Source organism: Dryobates pubescens, chromosome 14 (assembly GCF_014839835.1).
Source record: "Dryobates pubescens isolate bDryPub1 chromosome 14, bDryPub1.pri, whole genome shotgun sequence".
Classification (NCBI taxonomy): Eukaryota; Metazoa; Chordata; class Aves; order Piciformes; family Picidae; genus Dryobates; species Dryobates pubescens.
This window is the reverse complement of record NC_071625.1, coordinates 9,023,663-9,040,532: the sequence shown is the minus strand read 5'-3', so window position 1 is coordinate 9,040,532 and position 16,870 is coordinate 9,023,663. Positions and strand designations below refer to the sequence as shown.

The 16,870-nt window shown below is 44.4% G+C and overlaps 1 protein-coding gene across 2 annotated transcripts; it reads right to left on the bottom strand.

Annotated features, from left to right (window-relative positions):
* Positions 1-1,452: 1,452 nt before the first annotated feature.
* On the bottom strand, positions 1,453-9,789 carry C14H8orf76 (chromosome 14 C8orf76 homolog). Of its 2 annotated transcripts, XM_054167370.1 has the most exons (6): positions 9,604-9,789; positions 9,402-9,497; positions 6,730-6,873; positions 5,442-5,959; positions 2,775-2,907; positions 1,453-1,729 (listed from the first exon to the last, which is right to left on the bottom strand). In XM_054167370.1, exons 1-6 carry the CDS (start codon positions 9,715-9,717, stop codon positions 1,523-1,525), a joined length of 1,212 nt encoding a protein of 403 aa, XP_054023345.1. In that variant the 5' UTR covers positions 9,718-9,789; the 3' UTR covers positions 1,453-1,522. The 2 variants fall into 2 exon arrangements, with proteins under 2 accessions (XP_054023345.1, XP_054023344.1); XM_054167369.1 differs by lacking the exons at positions 9,402-9,497; positions 9,604-9,789 and adding an exon at positions 8,182-8,704.
* Positions 9,790-16,870: the final 7,081 nt, after the last annotated feature.

The window sequence follows — 16,870 nt, the reverse complement described above, 5'->3', positions numbered from 1 at the left end:
ACTTAAAAGCATGCCCAGCCCTTCAGGCAGGCTTTGCTGCCATCTGAACACAGAGCTCTACACGTGCACACAAAGCTTTCTACCTAGCAAAACACACAGCTGACTGAACCAAACATTCTGTAATACATTGTGAATGCATTAATGCTTGCCCAAGTACACTTGCCAAATCATCATTTTTCATAACAAGCTGACCAGGATGTGGTTTAATTGCATCGAGTCACCAAACTAGCAAAGATAATTTGATATGGCTGAAGGTGATAATCCATTTTTTCCAGAGAGATTTCAGAGTCACCTTAGCAGAGGACTTTACCATACCGAGACTCAGTGACATGTTCCTAACCAGAATCTTAAAGCTTTAGAATTCACCTAAAGGTAGCAGATGCAAAGTGTGTTTGTATATGGTGAACTACCAATCAGTTTTGACTTAAAGTTTCAGCATTCTTTAGTACTTCATAAAGAGAAACACAGGAAGACATTAACAAGTCACTGCAAATTATGTCTAAAGGATACCAGGATTTAAACTGCATCTATTACAGAGCACAGTTAAAAAGCTGCAAAGAAATTATGGCTCACAGTTTAAGAGAAGATGAGGGAAGAGCAAAACTTGTTTGTCTCAAATGTAAATTATTTAAAGCAAGATAATCTCTGCTTTTTCTACAAAGCATGTAGCATCCACACTTCAGAAAGTAAAGCAAAGTGGTGTCATTATCATCTGAAAGGGTAACATAAGGAGCTGTATGATGCAGAAACATTGCCAGTTTTCACAGCAAAGATCTTCTTCCTTGCTCAATTTTACAAAGGATAGGATCTGACTAAATACTCCCCAGTACATATAAACAACCTTGACAGTTTTTCCTCCTCCCTCATCTAAGCCCACCGAAGACAAGACCATAGCTAATTCTGTGCCTGCAACACCCCCCAGGCTTTGGAAAAAGAAAATCTCCTTCTAGTTCCAAGTTAAATATTTATCACTTAGACTTTCCCCCCCAGAAACACATGCAATTATTCTCATTGACAATTTCTCAGTATAAATATGTTGAAGATTTCCAGCTATTCATTGCTGAATGGGAAATCACTATAATGTCAATTCATCAAGAAATATATAAAAGAACCCCAGAAAATTGCTAACTCCATGGCTTTAAAAATGCAACAACATAGACTTTGACACCAAGAACCTTTCAAGCTGGACATGATAAAGGAAGCCTCACAATCCACTGGCATAGCAGGCATCAAAAAAAATAATCACAGGCTCTTCAAGCACAACACAGTGAGGTTTACAATGCAAAGCTACCTCTGAAAGCTGAACTGAAGCCCTGATGTTATACCAGCTTTCTTGTTATCTTCAATACAAACAAATCAGTGAACAAAGGCAATGACAAAATGCTAACAAGTTTAAATGCAGTGATTTCTGTATATTCTTAAAAGATATTTAACAACAACTCTTACAAAATGTAATATGAGCTTTATTGTAGATAGAATTCCATAGTCATGTGGAGAGATGAGAATAAACACAACAAGACTTTTAAGTTACTGAAGGTGGGAGATTCTTATCTGGCCAGAATTGTCTGTCAAAGTGACATAAATTATCTTGGAGATTACCAAACCATTTGCTTTCAAATTCTGTGGCTGATGCAGTTACCAATGATGACAGTGCTGAAGGGCCGATGCATTTCACCTCACCCTGAAATTCCTCTTTTAGCTTTTCTGGTATAAGATCCTGCCCCATAACCTGCAGAGTAAGAAAGAAGATAGGAAACAATAAAATAATGTGCAAAGAAAAGCAAAAATATGGCATTAACAACAGAGCTTTAAAAGCAAAGTCCCTGAGACATGAACCACGTGCCATCTGAGAAGTTTCCAAGTCACAATCAAGTTGTCTGCCTGTTGCATTCTGAAACAAATGGGGAGAACCGAGAGCCCAAGCTTCACAACTGCACAACCCCTGTTAGTTCTGTGCTCACTTCACAACTGCACCAACACCCTGATCTTCTCCTGGGGTGTCTTAGACCAAGGGAAGCAAGAGGGGAAGGTTTTTTCCCCCCCAGCCTTTCCAAACCCTGAGATAGTCTGCACGCTATTGCCCTCTTATGGATGAAATCCCACAAGACTGACTGCCAACCCGGCAACGGCTTGGCTTTCACTAACTTAAGGCTGCAGTACTGACAGCGAAGTCAGAATCTCGCCGGCACCCCTCTGTTCCTTAAGATAAAAGCGAGAAACTCTATACATAGCACCAAAAATGTTTAATCTCTATGAATAAAGTCGTGCAACGTTACTCTCCTCCTTTCTAAGTCTTTAAAACAGAACAAAGGAATCATGTAAAAAGCATGCCTCTGGCTTTTTCTGGAAGAGCTGAATACAGTTGTGGCCATCAAAGTAAGCTCCATTTCCTTTTCATACTTGTGATTCACTTCGTGGCACCTAGAATTCCTGAGACAAAATCTGCATCCCAAGAAATGCACAACAATGATGCATCTGCAAATACAGGTCCAGTGAGGAACTTAACAGCTCTGACCATTCCCAAAAGGAGACTCTCAGCAGAAAAGAGACACACCTGCATGACACAGGCCAGCACCATAGAGGTATCACTGTGAGTTCCAGATAACACATGACTGGGACAACCCACCTCAGCTAATTTGCCTTGCTTCCTGCCACAGTCAATTAGCCCAGGGGAGCGTCACGCTGACAGGACATCTTTGAGCCTGAACTGGCTAGGGTATTGCAGCCAGCCTACACATAGCTGGGAGCTTGCACACAATGAAGCAAGCCCTTACCTTGGTCATCAGCAGCAAGGAGTTTTCATTGAAACCAAGTTGTGCCACTTGGTCATCCACTTCTTTTTGACCTTTTATGTTATGCTCTAGTACAAAGGACGACTGTTGCAACTGGGTAAGCTGAAGTAGAAGTCTGAAATGAAAAAAGCATAGCTGGCAAAAAAGTAAGTCAGCAAACCTAAGCCAAATCAAAGTAAAATACTTTAAACCAGCTCTTTTCCACAAAATCACCAAGGTTGGAAAAGACCTCAAAGATCATCCAGTCCAACCTGTCACCACAGACCTCACGACGTTTGCTGACTGCAAAGAAACGTGTACATCTGTAGCAGTCTGCTATGGGTATGGTACACTTGTGCTGGCTGTGACAGAAGCACCAAGATGCACTTTTGAGAAGTGACATGCCAAGTGTCTGTTTGCCTGTGCAAACATTCTTCTCCCCACATGGTTTGTCACACAATTTTAATGTGGAGCGCGGACCTGCCGGCATTAACCGCAGCACACGAGGTGTCCCACATCCTTACTAACACCTAACAAGACAGCAGCTCATTTTTGCCTATAGCAGTGAAAAGCCCCAAATTGGGAGTGTTAGACAAATACCAAACAGCCTTCCCACAGGCCAACTCTGGAATGTTTTCTAAAGCCAGAGTTTTAGGTTCAAGGCAGTGCCTCAGACGTCACCACCATGATCTGGTGAAGGTTAGACGCTGTGCTCACAATGTGGCTTCATGTCACAGAGGGACCCCCATCACCAGCTGCATGACCACAGGGAGCAAAGGCAGTTTCGAGAGTCCTCCTCAGCCAAGGACTGTAAAACATGTCAGCAGAGGGAACATCTACATTCAACCAAGGGACTACTGGGCCTTAGCAATATTGTTACTGGTATTTCATTAAAGCTTTATGCATAAAGAGCAATAACATGTTTAAAAATTACATTTACCAAAGTCAAATGAAGCAGGTGTTATAATAAAGGTGTGTATTTCTGTGAAGACTTCAGATTTTAGATGCATTTTTTTTCAGGTAAGCATTATGAACATCAAAATGTACAAGTCTGAGCCAACAAACCACCAGTAAGTTCTGTAATGTTTTGATGGCAAAACTAAAAGGAAAAAGGGAAAGGGTTTTTAATCTGCACAGCATTTTTGTTCCTAAGTTCTCATCATCATAATGTAAGAAAGAATAAAATCAGAGTGAAAATTAAACAAAACCATTTCTTAATTTTCATTTTTTCATTGGCTAAGCTAGAGGAATCAATTATTCATGATGCTTTAACACAGAACATTATTACCTACAAAAAGCAATACCCACATCCCTCTTCTAAGTGCATAAACATATACGCAGGGTGAACTGCAACACCCACATCTCACTTAAAAAATCCAACAGACCTGAAAATATCAGAAAAATCTATTTAATGCATAAGCCCTGGGCAGGGGAGAAGCTTACCCTGGACAACTGTATCTGCAAATATAAACCACAGTGAGACTTTGTGAAACTGTGTAGACAAGAAAGGAAATCCCAGAATTTACAGCTGTCTGAATGTGGAACCATACACACCAAAACAAGCACCACAAATTATGTTACTATGAATGTAGGTTTAGTATTCAGTATCACTACTAAATTATTAATTTCTCCCAAGTAGCAATTAAAGTCACTCTTAGTCTGAGTAAAGTTAAAAGCTACCACATCCCATTTCTTAAGCTTCTTAAGCTTAAGTGGTCTCTCTAAACATTTGTGAAAGTTCCTAAAATGGCATGAAATTGGTTTGGTGACTAATATATTACTTAGAGGTAAGAAGGAGGGAAAAAAATCCAAGACTATTTCAACAAAACCAGTTTCTAATTATCTCTTTGAAAGATTATGTTTTGGGGATTTTTGTTGTGTGCAAGACTTTAAGGAAGAGAGGGGGGGAAAAAAAAAGAAAAGAGCATTTTAATGCAGTCCTGTCAATCAGCTGTCACAGAGTTCATTTTTCAACCTCATCCATTATGCAGATTGGGATATTATTATAAACTACACTTTCACTCAAGCATGAAGCTTCAAGCAAATAAGTCAGGTGGCACATGCAGAAGGAAGACTGGCTGCCCCTCCCTTTGGGGCACTTCTGCTGCTAATATCTCTAATATCAAACCAGGGAACAGCCATGTTCTAACAGGAGCATTTGTTGAAGAGCAAGTTCTATTGCACAGTTACTTAAAAGGATTCCTCTAATAACATCACTGATAAATGCTTTATTTCTCAACAGGGCAGAATACTGGTTTACTCTCTCCACTCAGATTTAGGATGTTCACAGCAACCATGCTAGTGGATTTTGCTTTTTAGCTATGAAGCAACAGGAGGAGAATCGTAGAATAGCTGGGGTTGGAAGGGACCTCTGGAGATCACCTAGTCCAATATCTGCTAAACTAGGTTCATGTATTTCAGGTTGCACAGGAAAACATCTAGGCAGGTTTTGAGTATTTCCAGAGGAGACTTCAAAATCTCTCTGGGCAGCCTGTTCCAGTGCTCTGTCACCCTGAAAGTAAAGATGCTTCTAAGCTTAGTGTTACCAACACTGAAACAGTCATTTAAATGGAAAACATAAACTGAAAATGTTAAGGCTGAGAAAAATATGCCTTAATTGTTTGATTGATTGGGAGAAGTTAACATTATTCTAAGAATACATTTAGTTACCTTGCTCTAATAAAGGAGGCACATGCCTTTATCCTTACTTTCTCCAACACGTTCTGCTCCCAGGACTTGAAGGCTGTGCTTTCCCCTTTGTCTGTCCTTTCCAGTTCTTCCAAAGTGCAGAGGAATTCTTTTACAGCTTGGCTGCTGCTACAAGCCACTGCATTCTCCCTCTTTGTTTCTGCAGCAAGGCCAGACCAAGGACCTTCTTTCTGGCCGTCTGCTCTGTGAGGCTGCAAACTAACCTCTCTTCTGGTTGATGTTTTGAAACTACTGTCACTTACATTAACCTCTTCAGACCGATTTAGATTTGTTTCTGGAATGACTAATGGAGATGAACTCTGCAGAAGGCTCATATAAGCTTCAGCAAGTAACTTCCAGTACCAAGGGTTGAAGGGATGCAAGCAGATCAGTTGCTGCAAACACATGATCTTTTTTCCTACATTTCCCAGACCCTGGTAAATGGCAAACTGCAGGTTGAGAACCATCGTTAAGTGATCTGTGTTAGTAGCGCTGTTTCTCTAGAAACAAAAAGAGAATAGATTAAAACCAGAAGTGGAACAGAATCGTCTTTCAGAGCCTAAGATAATGTCTCCCTGAACAATTGCAAGTATCACTAAAGGTAATTTTTAAGTTGTACAAAACTGTACTCTTCATTTTAAATGACACAGCTTGATAGAGATCAGGCTCTAGTTGCCTCGTCCCACCCTGAACAACAAAAATGCCCCAAAGGCTGTAATTTGCTTATTTGCCTTCAGAGTTTTATACAGCTGCCCTCCATAGTGTAAACACCTTTTATATAAAATAAAAAACCCAGCAGCAGCACAATTCTAGCAGACTTCAGAGCCTTTGAACGTCTTCTTGATGGGGAAAAAATAAAAACCAATTCGTGGTTAGATACTCTTCTTGGTGGCACTTTGGCAGCAAGTGCATGGAAATAACAGGGAAGTCTGAACTGTCACTTTTACAGTGGAAAGATTTAAGCACTCATTTATCCCCTTTCTTATAATTCCTATTACATTACATTAATTCTGCCTGGCAGAGCATGATATTTAGTCCCTTCCAGGACTACCAGCCTCCCCGCACAGGGAACTCATTGTGGTACAGGGTGTTCTGATTTCTAAAGAGTGATTATATCTGCAGTGACAGTTACCCTCTGTTTACCAAACACTCTGAGCACTGAACATCCTGAAGGATTATAGACATCATTTTTTCAGAAAATGGTCCACACAAAAGACCTACTGGCAATATTTTCATGTTCATAGCCTAAAAGAAAGATTGAATTCTATACCATTTTTTCTGCAATATCCAGAGCCTCCTTGTGCCTTCCTAGATGAGATAAGCATCGAGCCTGGCCCTCTTGGACGTCTCGTCTCATTGCAATGTTACTGGCAGGTAGGAGTAGTAAGCAGTTTGAGTATTCACACAGAGCTTTCTAGTAGTGGTAACAAAGAGAAAAGCCAAACAAAACAGTGAGAGATTTTGATTTAAAAGCAAGCCTGACAATATGTTTTGTTTGTAACTACAGTCACAAAGGGAAGTCAGGAGCTGAAATCCATATTTTCCTATCTTTGGATTCAGCTACTACTTATGTCAGCAGCAGACAAGCGCTCTAGTACTACACAGTCAAGTCTTGACAGTGATGAGCAACCTCAGCCTTAAATCATGTTTAAGTCCTGGCAGGACTGTTCACCTCTCCTCCACCAAGCTGATCTAGAAAGGATCATCTACCAACCTGGGCAATGTGTGACACAAGCTATCTTTCCATCAGCTGCTAATTACTACCATCAGAGCACTCATCCTAAATTTGGGGGACCTTGTTTCAAATCCATTACATTCTCCATGGGAAGGTTCGAATCTGCGAGTACCTCACCTCACATGAATAATTAGCACACTGGAGGATACAGCAAGGAAAGTGAATCTCCATTGTTCCTGTAGGGTGGTTCTAATTTGCATGAAATAATTAAATATTAATTTGGCTAAGGAAAAAGACAAGAATGAATAACACCCATGTAGCTTAATGCTCAGAGCACTCGCTAGGACTCCAATTAACATTTAAATACATCAAGTATTCAGTAAAGCTAAGACTGGAATCTTAGTTCCCCCTGCTTTGTGTAAGTGCTCAGACCAGACACTAATGAGCAGTGCTCATTCTCCCGTTTCCCAAAATGAGTATTTAATTATTTCTTGCAAACTCGAATAGTTCTAACAGAAAGAGCTTCCAGGCAACGTACTCTAAATACTTCCTAGCAAAATGGCTGAAATATTTTTCTTCCCTGGTGTTAAGCTCACGTTTCTTCTCAAGCAGAAGAGGGAGCTCTTCTCTGCCCAGCGAGTGCCGCAGCAACCGGCAAAAATGGATCAGAGGAGGGTTGCAGAACACACCTGTTTGCCTTGTTGTGAGACTAAGCGACATAACTTGGCAAGGATCAAGTAGATTCTACAGTTACCCATACCCTGAAAATGAGCATGGCTTAGATCACTGCTGTCTCTGGCATTTTCTATCAAGTGGCCTAGACTGATGTAAAAAAGTATTCACAAGTAAAGAGATTACTACTCAGATTTACTTATTTCCATCCCCATTTCTAAGGTCAGTGCTCTCAAATATGTAATTTAATATGCAGTCTAGTTCTGTCACTGATCCAGGTTAGCAATAATACTGAAGACTAGACATTTCAAAAAATGGATCACTGCAACAAAAAACCAAACAGTTAGGAAGCAACAGTCTGTTCTGCTAGCAAACCTGAAGGGGTGTCATTCTCTCCTCAGAGGGCACCACAGCACACAGCAAGATGCAATCTGCTCTTCCTAAGGGTCAGCAGCCATGTCTGACTGCAGCCTGAGGCATCTTTCTTCTCAGCATACTTTCATGAACCCCTTCAGGGCAACTCAGCTGAGACTGGAAAGCATCTGTTGGGTATAGACAAGGCAGAAGTAGCACTGGAATAACATAAAAAAGCCTAAGTCAGTGCCAACTGAGGTACAAAGAGATCCACAGATCTAAATGGGCAAGGCAAAAGGAGTGGAGCCAGAAGCCAGTCTGAGGGCTTTGAAATTAGGGAGCCTGTAATGCAAGTCATACCCTGGAACAAGAAGCTCCTACAACTGAAACAAAAGCAGAAGTGGCTGATTTCAACCAGGAAACAAGATAATACAAAGCCAGATCCAGGAAATAGGACTATAAAGGCAGGAGCACACCAATGATCAGGAACATGGCTCAGGAAGTGGGCAGCAGGACAGGGTCTAAGACTACAGCACGCAGGAACAGAAAAGGGAAGCATAAACGCACCCCAAAAAGCGCAACCAGTCGTCCCAAGCAAGGGGAGGCAGCAGAGTGCCGAGACAATTAATTACGAGTCTGACAATTAAGAGTCACTTTTCCTCTGAAAGCGGAAAGAGCTCTGAGAAAGGTGAGCAGCAGCCAGGTGGTTGCCAGTAATCTGATAGCCTTTGTGGTAGGTGACATTATCCACACAAGAGAAAACCTCATGCTTAACTCTGGCTGACCACGACCTCTATGGCCACAAGGACCAGCTCTGCTCACTACTGCACTGCTTGGATGTGCAAGCCTGATTTGGATTAGCTCTGGGTGCACTGCAGCATTTTTGGCCAGTGTACACTCACTTCACGATGACTGCTGGAGAGACGTGTGGCTGGGGAAGCCTGTCAGAACAGTTATCCATCGTGGCTTGACCACAGCTCAGCCGTCAGGACAGCTCTTCAGCAGGCCACCTAACTGCCTGTGGGGCTGTCATACCTTCAGCACAAACAAGGAACCATCATGCAGGATGTAACCATGCCATAGACCCCTGCACCTCCGGACCGTGGCTGAACTGAGAGGCTTTTATGTAACTATACACACACACTCTGCACACCGGAGGCTGTGGAATCACCCCAGCTTGTAGCCCGTAACTTCCACCGAGAGCGCTCAGGCCCCACGCCGTGCGAGAGCCCGGGAAATACCTCAAAGTGCCGCTGCCGGTAGGCCCAGTCCGCCCGGAACTTGCTGGCCGTCAGCCCGCAGGCGCCCTCCTCGCCGTCCGCCTCGCTGCTAAACCACTGCGGGCACAGCATAAACCAGTCAGGAGGCGCTGAGGCTGCCCCCGCCGTACCCAGGCCGCCTCTCTGGCCGCTCCCGCCACCTCCCTCCGCCCCGGCTCCTCACGAGGGGCTCGCAGAGCTTCGCGTCGCAGGACGACACGGGCTCCCTGCCCGCGCCCCGCTCTCGGCTCGGGGCGAAGAGGGAGTCCTCGAACTGCCAGCCCAGCAGCGGCTCCATCCCGCCGCTCCGCTCGGGCCGGTGTCCGCTGCACGGCAGCGGTGCGTCCCCTATCGGGTCGCCGCTCCGGGAGGTCCGCCGCGGGCGGCGGCGAGACACCAAGGGCGGCGCGGGCCAGAGGGGACGCGGCGGGCAGCTGCCACCTTGGGCGGGACTGCGCCGCGCCGCGCCGCCCGTCGGGAGCTGTAGTCCCGACCGCCGCGCCCCACGTCCTGCTCCCGCCGGCCCTGCCTGCCGGCTGCCCGAGACAGACGTCCCCTAAGTGCTCTGTATCATCCTCCACTACGGGGACTGGAAAATGAAAGCCAGCTACAGTAGGGCAGACCTCCCATCAAACGGGGAGCTCCCCTCGGCCGGCACACCGCCTGGCCGGAAACGGGGGCCGCGGCAACCCAGGTGCCGTCGCCTTCGCCAAAGGCGAACCCGTCCAGCCAAGCGTGAGCTGGGGGAGGCGCTGCCTTAGAGCAGCTGGCGACTTCTCGTTTCTGGCGTTTGCGTCGGTTTTAAGGACTGGGTAATCGGGCGCGACTTGTACTCCCCGAGGGGCATCGGAGCCGAGGCACCGACCCGGCTCTAGTGAAGAGCTTAGTCACAAATCACTGTAACGGAAATGTTGTAAGATCTTGTAACGAGTAGTTGAACCAAAGCGTTCCCAGCTTTGATAAATTAATTGCATAATTTTAGAGTTGTTCTGTTGGTACCTTGGCCCAGTGCCTGTGTGGGGGTGGGTGGGAGTGTATTTCGGTAACTTTTCCATTTGATTTCAGTTTTGCCCCAAAGCAGATGGGGAAACTTGTGAAATCTCAGGCTTTTTGAGACAGGATTTCCTAAAGTCTTCTACACTGTGCTATGAGAAATGGGGACATGACAAAGTGAAGACTGATGATAGAACTTCAAGATGCAAAGATTCTCAGGCATGCTGCTGCTCCTTAACCAGCACCTAGATGAAGTTGCTCCAGCTTTGTGCACTGCAGTGCTGCTCCCCCTCTCTTTGCCAGTCTGTTCATCCAGGAAGGTCCATTTTATTCACACAGGTTTGGAAAAGGTGAGCCAAAAAGTCATCTTTGGTCTTCTTCAACTTGCAAAATGGAGTAATCATAGATTGTTGGATAGGGTTGGAAGGGAGCTCAAGGATCATCTAGTTCCAAGCCCCCTGCCAGGGGCAGGGGACCCCCCACACTGATGAACCTATCTACACCAGCGCAGCTTTTGAGGCCAAAGCACTACTACTCATAGGAATAATTTTAAAGGTTTCCTTCTAGTAGACATGTAAAATACAGGTTCTAAGTTTGAGTTTTCTTGTCCTTTGTAAGTGGATACATGCTCAAAATATCCTTCCATACCAGCATGAGCTGGTGTAAATCCCTGGGTAGAAACTCAACTTTGGCAGGTAGATTGGATCCAAAAAATAAAAGGAGCTTGAGGTTTATTTTGCTTTTAGATTTGCTGTTTGACAAACAAACCCTCCTGAACATAGAAAACTGCTTAGAAGGTATGTACGGAGAAAATGGGGAGTTTGCTTGGCATGATTTTTGGTACAAATACCACGGTAGGCCAGCACAGTTAGAGCTGCTTGAATGTACACATCAAACCCAACTGGCTTCATTCTGCCTACAGGCCAGTGTGATGAGCTGCTGCAGGACAGGCAGAGCACAGAGGAGTCAGCCTGCAGAGGTTATAGAAGTGGTGTCCAAACAGTTACAGCATCTGCACCTCTCCTCACATGCTTTGGACGCATTCCTTTCCCACTCTTCCCAGGCTTCTGGTCACACAGCAGTGCACCAGTCTAATATGCAAAGCATGAAGACCCAGCAAGATGATTAAGAACAAATTAAAACAAAAAAACCCCCAAACAAACAAAAACCCCATGAGTAACCAAAATGAAATGTTGCCAAAGCTCAAAGTAAAACAGAAAGAGCAATGCACTTCAAGGGGCAAATCCCAGAGTTGCCAGCTTGGATTTTGGAGTCCTCCAGGGCTGGCAGTTTCAGCCATCACTGCCTCTGGGGATACCAACATGGTCTGCAAAGGCTCTATGTTGCAGTGCAGAGAATGCCTTTGTCTGGTAAATCAGCGATAGGAGGCAGCGATTCCTGAGCACCACACGGGGGCTAGCAGCTGATTGCGTGGTTTGTCATAAGTCACAGGCATAAAACTGCCTCTCTTCTTCCTTCCTCCTTTGCCTGCATCTCCCCTTCCCTCACGTTTAAATGACTCCTTGTGTATTAGTTAGAGAAATAAGAAAAATGCAACTTTAGGAAAACCTTGTGCCTTGTCAGCACTGGAGATTTGCTCAATTTCTCCCCAAAGGCACAAGTCATCAGTGTAGCTGCCAGAATACGAATTCCCACTGTACTTAAATAAAGCTGTTAGCCTGAGTTTGCATGGCATGATTTGCCGTGCTGCAATCAGCCTGGCTTCACACAGGAGAAAACAATGTCTCTGAAAGAGGCAGCTTTGAGGGGGCTCAGAGATACACAAGCTCTATGAGAGCCTGTGGCTGCTGAGGCTGCTCTGTGCAGGCAGCTTCAGGGATAAAAAGAAGCCACAGATTAATCTCTTCTTAAAGGCAGCCAAGGTCTTACTCCACCATCAGCCTAAACCACAGGCTCAGCACATGAACATCAGACCAATAAAACAAATGGGCTCCAGCAAGTTGTGGTTGCCAAGCAAGTTCCTGCACAGCAGCAAAGCTATTGTAGCTGTTCAGATGAGCAGGCCTCATTGCCCCGGCAGTGAGGTGCTGTGACCCAGCTTCAACCTTGGTGAAGGGGGTGGCAGGCAGGCAGCATGCTTCATCTTGCAGTCAAGGTGAGCCCAGAGAAAGCCTGGGTGGTCAAGGCAGCTCAAGCAACAGAGAGGAATTTATCCTGCTGCTCTGCTCTCTGAGGAGTTCGGTCAAGAGAAGAAAACACATTGTGGCAGACAGAACTCATCCAGAACCTGACAGCCTTTCTTTTCCCGGCCTCCCAGTCTACTGTGAAGCAAAATTAATTCAGAAGAATTCTCCCCAAGTGATTCTTCAATTATTCATTATTATTTGTATTGTGATAAGCTTCCATGGGTCCTTGTCACAGCCTTGCCAGTCTTGGGCCAGGAGAATGCATACCACAAAGGTTTCAGAGACCATCGAGCACATGCAGTAGGAACAAGAAATCTGTTGGCAACTAGGGCCCTGCCTTGGTAGGTCTACCCACACATTAACCAAGGAACAATGCAGCTCTCACATGGTTCATAGCTTTATTAAAATATGCTGGAAAGGAGCTGCCCTTAGAAGAAATCAAGAGAGACTAGTCCCCTCCTCAAAGCAAGAGAGATGCCTGCAGTGAGGAGGGCAGTAAGGCCCACAGGCAGCATTCCTGAGAGGATGGGTGGCTCCTGAATTGTCAAGTGGATTCTTCCAGACATTGTGAAATAGTTATACCTTGAGGGAAGATTAGTTTTTCTCTTTTGACAGTCATAAGCTCTTCCCTCAACATGTTCATGACAAGACCGGCAGCTGACACTGTCTCACCGTGTCCTTGTCTCTTGCCTTTTATTTAGACTGCAAGTTCTTTGCAGCAGAGTTCATCTTTCATCCTTTTTGCAGTGTCACACATAAGAGGATATTGTTCATGACTCATGTGGGAGGGTAATACCAATAACATTTCATAGCTGGGAGCATCCAGAGGTTATCATTACTATAAACAAAACTGCATGTAAAGTTCAGATGAGCTCTAGCACATCCTACTGCTTTGCTCAGAAGCAATTTTCCTTGAAGAGCAAGTGATCATGCTGAGGACAACAAAAGACTGACCACCTTTGCAAGCCAGAAGCTACTGATGCAAATTTCTGAAAATAGTACTTGTCTCAAACTCAGTACATCTTTAAAGAAGTGCTGGCAGAATCAAGATGAACTTCATCTCAAGGTAGCTGAGAAACCAATTCAGACAAATGTGACCAAGAGCGAACTACGCTTGCTAAATCCATCTTTCCCTGAAGAAGAATCAGGAGTGAGGAAAGACAAATGTGGCAACTAAAATGACTCCTTGCATCTAAAGTGGAAAAGTGCTCTGGTACCCTCACATGCTGGAGGGAACACTGAAGCTAGGGCAGCATTAACATGAGAACATGGGGGTCAGCAACTGAGCAGAAGCACATCAGGCAAGCTGCCAGGCAGGAAGAGGTGACTGGGGAAGTGGAGACAGCAGCACTGCTCCAAACAGCTGCAGAAGCCAGTGGGCTGAGAATCTTCATTTGATTTGCTTTTCCATCTCTCTAGAACTAGAGTAAAACCATGGAATCTGGATTCTCTGTAAAGCATCAAACCACCCCCCAGTTTTAGTAAGACAACAAAAATGACTAGGGAGGTGAGGGATTGTGCATCATGGGAATCCAAGAAAATTGTTAACACAAGTCAAAAGCTTTTTAAGAGGCCCCTAGGACAGGCAGGAGAGGATGCATGCCCCAGAAGACAGTTCATTTGCCTGCTCTACCTTAAAACAGTGCAACCTTTCAAAGCCCTGACAAGCCATATTAACTAGGCCATAATCCTTCCCCCTATGGCCTCACAAAACCTAATAAAGTCCTTCTTGCCAAAAAAGGGTGCACTACGCACAGATGTGTTCAGTTAGTAGTGGATTACGCAACTATTTTCTGCCTAGTTAAGACAAATGAGGAACAGAATGAGCATGCCCTTGGGTTTGATCAAAATACTGCTGAAAAGAGGAAAAAAACGCTCTGAAAAGGCAGAAAGAATGTGGTGACCAAGTGCTGGGGAGACTCCTAAAGCAGTGACCTTCCTGTGCAAGCTGGCATATTCCCAGTGCCCATCTGAATCACGTGTCTGAACTGCTTTCCTCAGACATGTAGCACTAGCACTGAGGTTGTACCTTAACGGTCTGTGGGTGCAATCTGGATGCAGAAGTCATGGCAAAGGCTGGTATCTATGATCTACTGCTCTAACTGCAAAAAAACCCAACAGACTCACTTTTAGGAGCAGTGAAGTTCATATGTCTCCTATGTCCTTTTTTTCACTTTTATCAGTTTTCCTGAAAACTCATTAACTTCCCCTGGCCACAGTTATGCTTGTTGCTTAATTGCTACCCGTGATGAAACCAGGCCATGGAGACCAGAGCAGATTTGTTACTGCTCTAGGTTAAAACTTTCCTAGTGCAGTTTTCAGGACTGGGCAGGACTAAATAACACTGGTGGCAACTCCTCTAAGACAGCATTTAAGCAGCCTTGGCTGCTGCAGACCTCTGTCACATCTATTAAAATGGGCTGCCCTCCTACAATACTGATATCTTGCAGGAACAAAAACAAATCTAAAGATTAGGACAAAAAAAAAAGCAGCTATGTTGAAGGGCTTTGGGACTGCCCTTGAGTGACCCTCACAACTCATTGGCTTTTCCAGCCCTGCTCTCCTTTTCCATAGGGAGCTTGGCAGGGGAGGTTGCCTCCACAAGAGAAACAACCAAACTCTTTGTTCCTCCAGCGCCTTGTTTCCGATGCAGCTTTTGCACTGCTGGAAAGGACCAGTGCCTGCAGAAAGCATTAAGGTGAAGCTGAGGGAAAGCAATACTCGATGAACAAATGAGAACAAAATAGAGAAATCAAAAATGACTTTGCCTAGAGTTGTTTTCTTCCCCAAATTATTGCAATGGAAATGTATTTTGAGCAAAGAACACTATAAACCATGCACCAGCAATGCAGCTTTTTAACTTTGTGGTGTCACTAAGACAAATGATGAGCCACTTCCATTACAGGACTTCCAGGGATCTGTTTTTTGCACTTTGTGGGTATTGGGTGCAACGCTTATCTCAGAAATCCTTACAGCTGGATTTCACCTGGAGGCTTTGGCAGCTACTGGAAAGAAACTGCAGAATTTAGAGCAGTTACAATTCCAGTATTATTTGTACTGTATCTCTTCATTCAGAGTATGTCATTACTAGAGGGTATTTTGTGATCTCTCTTCCATGTCAGTCCCTTAAGACAGGCTTCACTGCAAAAAACATCTTTTCCTGTTTGGTTTTCATTTAGGAAAACTGAGAATCACTAAGAGGAGAATTACTGCCAACACTGACCTTTATTTTCACCCAAAGACACAAATCAACTAGGTGCCACACACTTTCATTCCCTTCCTCTGTCTTTTCTTTCTTCTACCAAATAAGTATTTTAAGGTAATGAACACAGCTCAGCACTGAGCCTGTAAAGAAACACACATGGGAGAGGAATTAGTCACAATGCTAATAGTTCAACATTATGGCAGTAGAAACATACATTAGAAAGTTTGTTTTTACAGTGCTTGTAGTGTAACAAAGCCATTTAAACAGAAGTATTAGAAAACACCATCGGACAGGCCGAAGACCACCACCAGCAGTATTTCAAAGCAACACCAAACCCACAGGGAGCAATTTAACATCATTCCAGAGGGAACTTTCTGGTGTAAAAAGAAAAAAAAATAAGTGGCTTGGTATTTTAAATTCTTAAAAATAATAGCTGACGATATTGTTATGAAAACAAATGGAAGATGGAAGGGGCTGGGAAGAGGAGGCTGGGAGAAGGGAAACAACCCACGAGGCCAGCTGGTTTCTTGTGAAAATATCGACTGAATTGCAGCATTCTGGAATTGCTGATAACACTGTAAACAAAAAAGGTAACTGTTTGTAAAAAAGGTGATGGTGTGCACAGTCCAGGGCTTTTCATAACTCCCTTGCTAGCTGACAGATTTTTGAATAACCATTCCCCCCCCATTTTTTTCCTAACCAAACTGAGAACTATTTGGCCAAATACCAAGCCGTACTGACTGCTAGTGCTCATCTCCAGGTCTATGCATAGGTCAGAACTAGGGATATAATTTTTCAGAACCAATGTAAGCTACAGCACAGGAACAGTTCTATTGCCTTAAGCATCATTTTCTGAGATGGAGATAGGTTTGTAGATGACACCAGGTCCCACAGGGAAGACTGGGTCTCAAGCCCTTCCAGTTGCAGCACAAGTAGATGCGTGTGGGAAGTCACACTGATGCGGAACAGTGCACTGCCTCCAGGGGGGAGCTTCTGTGAGTGCAAGTCAGGCTCACCAGAGAGATGCAGGGCGCAACAGAAAGTGCTCATCTCAGACCGTTCTTCTCTGAGAAGAAGGCACATGTTAAACGCGGCCACAAAGCACC